This window comes from Neolamprologus brichardi, chromosome 2, assembly GCF_056152115.1.
Source record: "Neolamprologus brichardi isolate AB-2024 chromosome 2, ASM5615211v1, whole genome shotgun sequence".
Taxonomy (NCBI): domain Eukaryota; kingdom Metazoa; phylum Chordata; class Actinopteri; order Cichliformes; family Cichlidae; genus Neolamprologus; species Neolamprologus brichardi.
The window spans coordinates 5,957,032-5,963,669 of NC_142105.1; the positions used below are offsets into that span (position 1 = coordinate 5,957,032).

At 40.6% G+C, this 6,638-nt stretch overlaps 1 protein-coding gene across 5 annotated transcripts in view; it reads left to right on the forward strand.

Annotated features, from left to right (window-relative positions):
- Positions 1–6,300, forward strand: part of ldb2a (LIM domain binding 2a) — a 104,997-nt gene extending 98,697 nt beyond the window's left edge. For all 5 annotated transcript variants that reach the window (XM_006798870.3, XM_006798871.3, XM_087846574.1 and 2 more), the window contains exon 9: positions 4,261–6,300. In XM_006798870.3, the coding sequence (XP_006798933.1) occupies positions 4,261–4,491 (231 nt within the window). In that variant the 3' untranslated portion in view covers positions 4,492–6,300. The remainder of the gene's footprint in view (positions 1–4,260) is intronic.
- The last annotated feature ends 338 nt before the right edge of the window (positions 6,301–6,638 follow it).

Below are 6,638 nucleotides of genomic sequence, written 5' to 3' on the forward strand. Positions count from 1 at the left end.
ATGTATTATTCCACGGTTGCATATTGTAAAGGAAAAGAAGCAAATGAAAGGTCCTCCGTAAACATGCTTTGCATAATGGCAAATTCACTAATTAAAAACTATTTGAAGTAAATGCAAGTCATTTCTAGGATACAGGGTTGAATAAAGGGACATTATAGAACTTGTAGAAACTTTACATCCCATTAGGTTGAATGATTTCAATGCCGGATCGACTGGCGACTGCCTCTCAGTTTATGCAGGGGTTGTTGTGTTTTTTTTAATGCTGCTTTTCTTGTTTTTCTTGTTATTCTAATTTTACTCTTGTATAAGGAACAAACTCTGGGTCACCTCTACACACACTCACGCTGTATTGACCCTCTATATTCTGTCCTGTGGTTAGCCGTCTTTTTAGTTTTGTTGCCCTCGCTCTCCTCTTTTACCTCCTTCCCTCCATCTCGCACATACATAATGTACAACTCACACACATATACACAAAGCACACGCAAATTGTTTTCTCTCTAGAAGGCAGCGTGGCTCTGTGCCAGCTCTCATTATTACCGATATCTGTATACACCCTCCACCCCCCCAACCCCATCCTCCCTCTCATGCACACTCTCTACTCCATCACTATTGCCCCCACCACCTCCTTCCCACCCACACGTACACACATAAACACACGCAGACGCACACACACGCATACGCCGTCCGTACCACTCATGTCGTGCATTCACACGCCTCTTAAAGACTGGCAGCGTGGCTGGTAACATGCTGGTTACATATGTTGTGCGCCTGCTGTCTTTGTCTGAGAAGTTGTTCGTTTGTGGCTGAACACAAGCCTACGTGAGCCCAATAACAATAAGGAGTGGACCCTCACAAGGGGAAGGGGGGTTACCAGTGGCTGGAGAAGAGGAGGTGTGGGGGAAGGAAGGTGGTGGCGTGTTGGGGTGGTGTGTTCATGGAATGAGCAACACTGACCTCTAGTGGTTTAAATTAAGTTTTGCGCACATGTTCCTTCTTTGCCCAGCAGGCATCTCAAACAGCAATCCCCAGTTAGTTCTCATTGTAAGATGGTCACATAGGGAGCATATTATAGAAGGCATATCGTAGAGTAAAGCCTTAATGCGAAGTCTGTCCAATGCATATAAACAACAGAGCTGTAACTGAAGAGGATTTGAGCACAACATTCAAGGTTCTGCAATGAGAAAGGAATTTGAAGTGCCACAGACGTGAGACATAACAGAAGTAACTCTGATGAGTGTTTTATACATATCTTTACTGATAATTTGGAATTTGAGTATGTTGTTTAATAAATCCACTTGTCTGACGGCAGAATTGTACACATGAAAAAATCTACAGTGAACATTCAAAGGTATCTATGAATCCAAAGCTTGGGTCAGCCCTATTTAATTATAATAAATACTTCTTATATTCACGCACTGACCCAATGTGTATTTATCCACCACTGAAAATAATAATAATAAAGCTAAAACTTAAGGTTGTTTTTTTAACGTAACAACATATTTGTGACTTATTTATGTCATGCATGTTTTTAATAACAGTAAATGATCTTAATGCTTTAGAGGGAATTAAAGGCTTTCATCTTTTTCCCCCTTTTTAAATGTAGCATCAGGGAAAATATAGTCATGAAATGTACGTTATATTTAAATAGAGAAGTAACAGGGATCGGATAACATTATTGTCTTACTTCATGCTGTGTTCTTATCCTTGTTGCTTTAAGGGACAGTTGTGTCTTCTTATCCTGTTGCTGGCGTCACTATCCCATCTAAATCACACTTGTTGTTTCGGAGGCCCGTGGAGCAAATATGTTCTCTACGCTCCGCGCAGCTAATCTCTGTAAAAATATGGTAATGACACTGCTCAGTGAATGAAGGGAGCAGGGAGGCGTTCATCCCTGAGTCGGCCTATTCAAAACCTCACCGCTTAGCTACTGCGAAAGCTAACTCTTAACGAGATGAGTAGACAAGTAGACACTATTAATTAGCTCACAATTAGTGCTCCCCAGTCTCAGACTAGCCACCAGCTGTTATCACCCGAGGGATTTTTTTCTTTTTTTTGAGGGGGGGGGGTGCCCAAAATTGGCCAGAGGTAGGTTGACAGGCCTCCTCACAGGAACAGATGGTGAATGCAAGGCTTGTTGGCAATCAGCACGTTTTTAGCTAATGACTTAATTAGCTATGCAAATTGACAAATCAGTGTGGATATTGTCATTTAGTTGAAAAGCTCACCTAAATTAATTAGCCTGATTAAGGCATAGTGGGGTGTAGAAGTGGTCGCTGGGGGGGTTTTGGGGATGGCTTGGATAAATAAACTGCCTCTCCTCATTGGTGCTTCCCATCAAAGATTGCGTGTTTTTTACGTGCGTAGTTGTAGGGTGTGCTAAGTTGTCTAGTTTTATTTGTATGTTTACATCAATGATTGCTGCGTGCATCGCGTGTTTGCTCTCTGCTCTGTGTGATTCGGGTCTGTAGCCAGAGGCTTGTGTGTGTGTTGTGTACTTCACCTACAGGACTAATCTGCATCCGACCGACTGTGTTTATGTTCAGGTGTGCGATTGTACAGTAAGCTTATCTAGGTTTGTGTGCCAGTGTACTGTTTGTCCTTTGTATGTGTGCTGCAGAGGAGATGGCTGAGGAGAGCGAGATCTCTTAAGCAGGGCAACGTTGACACACATGGCCAGTGAAGCATGTGCTCCATTTAACTGTACAGCTTTTTCCCAGGTTACGATGGATGTTGTTGGGGCTCGCCAGTCGGGGGATGCTTAGGCAGCCAAAGCGAGACACAAAGACTTCGAAAGATGCACAAATAAATAAACCTGTGATTGATTCAGAACCTACTGATCAGTATTCACAGTGATTCACAGATTCCACTCCAGTGATTATGTTTAGTCAAAGTGAGGATGAACTTAGCAACGTGACAAAATGCAAGCTCACACATGGGGCATCCCCCTCCATCAGGATTCCTTCACATCACAACAGTCACCGATATCAGCGGATAATAGATCAATCTTTCTCCTTTAATTCCTTGACCCCCCGTGAGAGGGCCATCTCTGTGAAATATGTCTTACATGATGAGCATTGATTGGGATGGGTACAGATGCTTAGGCACTGGAGGAATCTGCTATCTGGATGGGAATGTTTCCTTTGCATGGGGTGCTTAGAGAAATTGGATCACTTAATATGCCAGCGTCTGTCCAAAAAACCCACTGAAGAGCACACATGTACTGTCTTTAGATCGGAAGAAAGGGATGATAATTGAAGCAGAAAAACACACACTGTACCTCTACCATCATAGAGCAACCGGGCATACCTTCTTCAAACAAAAATGATGATAAAGTCTGGTCTAGAGTACAACTAAATGTTTATTTTTTTGACCTCTTGCTTTTTTTTAACCCTCTGTTTTAAAATGTCATTGATTAAATTCTAATTATAGGAAACAGACAACATACATAATCATTTATTTGAAGTAATGAAAATGTTATTATAAGGTCTTTTCGGGTGGATCTGCGTTCATTTGATATTCAGATGGTGCTTTGGTCTGAGAATTAGATGAAACAGATATGCATTAATTTCTTCTCTGGTGATTTCTCACTCACTTTAGCATATTAATTCTGAATCACCCCAAGGCTAAATACAGCCGGCCCTGCACAAAACCAAAAACATTCCACGGCTCCCTGTGTAAAAGTTAATTATATTTGTAAGCCAGACTTCAAAACTAGTTAGAGACTGCTTTAAAGAATGTAAATGGGTGAAATTAACAAATGGATGAGTTAGTTAATAAAAAGAAAAGAGAAGAAGAACAAAAAGAGGACAAAAATTACACACGGCAATAATAAAAAAATAAAACAGTTGACGAAAAAGGATGATGCAGTGAATTTTGTGGCTTTTTGCAATAATATTTGCATGTACTATAAGTGTATTTAGGGGTTGCTTTATATTTGTACGCATGTATCTCTTATCTCTGTGATAAACCTGTTCAAACTCCCATTGGATAAGCTACAAATTTTACAGTGGTCTAGCCAAAATGCACCCCTGCTTGTATACAGCAGTGAACCCATTGTATGGTAATGTGAATATTCAGGGCGTGAAAGGAAGCACACAATTAAAAAGTGACTGATAAAGTGACCCAGCTGTCGGGACAGTTTAAATATGTTGTTACCTTTGGAACAGCCAGGGGGAAAAAAAAGGACAAATTATGTGTTTTTCTGTTTTTAGAATAAAAAATATCATATACCTTCCTCTCTACTTCTCTCTCTTTCTTAAGGACGTGATGGTGGTGGGCGAGCCGACCCTGATGGGCGGCGAGTTTGGGGACGAGGATGAGCGTTTGATCACCCGTCTGGAGAACACACAGTACGATGCCACCAACGGCCTGGATGACGAAGACGACTTTAATAGCTCCCCAGCTCTGGGCAACAATGCCCCTTGGAGCAGCAAAGCCCCCGCCGCCCAGGATAGCAAGCCCGAGAGCACGGCGCCACAACCCTCGCAGTAAAACAAAAGAAGAGGGAAAAGAAAAGCCCAACAGATCCTTGACTTCATGTGGACTGGACTTTTTAACCTCCCCCCTTCCCCTGAGGGCAGTACTTCTATGCCTCATAACATTGTACTGAATCAGAACCCCCCCCCCCCCCCGTCTGCAAAGTCACCACCGGCATGTCCAGCCAAAATACTGTACGTCCGTCCCGGATATTTTCTTCTTTTCTGAATCACTGTAACATCTAGGAGAACACTGAGAACTGGCAGCATTGCACAGCAATATCCACAGACAAGAAATGCATACAGGTTGTATGCAACTATAATGTAAAAATAACAAGGTGTGGGATTTCTTTTTTTTTTTTTTTTCTTTTTTTTTTTCCAAGAATGCAGTGGAAAATTGTGGATCAAATTCTCCTCTTTGGACCCTCAGCTACAGACCTCTCATCTAGTGGAATACCACAGATGTGATTGGTTGACCTCCAGGTCACAAGTCATCCTGCTGATGGTAGACAGTGGGGAGAAAAGAAGAAGAGTAAAAACAACGAACAAAATATCTTCAAAGAAAATAAGCAAGCTCAAGAAGGCAAAGTGTTTTTTAACAGCCACCAGAGCCATTGGAAGCATCTAACCACATTGGAGACAAATGAAATATTGTTTGAGGCAATTGCATTTTTATTGGAAATTCAGTCGGCTGTTGGTTTGTTTCTGCTGTTGCTGTTTATTTCCATTTCCAATTAAGGCGAAATAAAAGTTCTCTACCACTATGGACTCCTTTGAAACAAGGGAAACTCGTGTCCTACGATTGTTTTTCCACATTACCGCGGTCGTCACAGATTGTGATTTCATGCAAACCAGTTTGATTGTGTTTGTAGTCTATTGGTATTTCGCTTCTCTCAGAATCCTTTTGCAATCACATTGTAATTTTGCAGATCAGTATGTGAACTTTGCCGACACGCGTTGATGCGTTATTGTTGATTTCTTTTCTTTTTTTCTTCCTGGAAAATTGGACTTCTTTCCCTTTAACGACCTACTCCCAAACTGATACTAAAGCCTTTTCCTGCATGATTTTATAGGAATTTTCTTTTTTTGTTTGATCTATGTGCTTTATAAAACTCATCCGTTGGATTTTCCTTTTGGGTTCATCAGTTTGGGAACACTGTTACAAGGTTTGTAGCTCTGTAAATAGAGGTGGAATCTATTTTGTCCACTGTAAATCAGCCACTGAAAGCAGTTTGGACATGGCAGCTGTTTTGTTTTGTACAGGAGGTTCAGATTTCTGTTGGGTGGTTTGGATGGATGCCTGTTTGCCTCTGTCAGAACCAAACTCTTAATGTCCTCTCTAGCTAGTGGAGAACCAAAGCCACAATGTTAATAACAGCCACACAGTCACATGATGATATTTGTTGTGTACTCTGTGACATATTGTAGGAACCGCCCTCCCCACAAAAACAGCAACTGTAACATTTTAAAGACAAGATCAAATCCCATCCACCCGACAGAAACACTTTGAGATCCCTGTGTTTGTGTTCACACTTGTTCTTTAATCATTAATTGAATTGATACTACAGTATATCCCTGATCTCTTTTGTTGGATTTTTGTTTAAAAATGGGCAAGAAGACAATGATGGATGTCTTTATACAATTGGATCTTATGGGTATTTATTTGTGCATTTGTAAGGAAGCTAACACGTTTCTAAATATGTTTGCGCCTAGTATTATTAGACACCATTTGTACATTATATAGCAGAGGTGTTCAGTGTCATATCTGATGTCTGGTATGTATGCTTTACCATTATGTGTGCCAATAAACCGTGCTTACAAAGTAGTTGAATTTGGTTTGATTATGCTTGATGTGAGCATGGAGCCGGACTTTTCCAGTCTGATTTTTTTAGGGGTTGAATTTTTACTTCATCAGTCTAAATTATTAAAAAGCTGTATTTATGGTATTAGAGGAACTCAGCAGATCAAGTTGATAAATTATCATTGCAGGTTCTTTTTTTTTTTTTTTTTTTTTTTTCTTTTGAAGGGCTTTTCACAAAACTGTTTTTTGGGGGGACAAAGACAGCAAGATGAGGGTAGAGTTAAATTCTCAGCTACACATTTAAATGAAAGGAAATCATATTTTGGCAGCATAATCATTATTTTATGCTCTGTTTTTGTTAT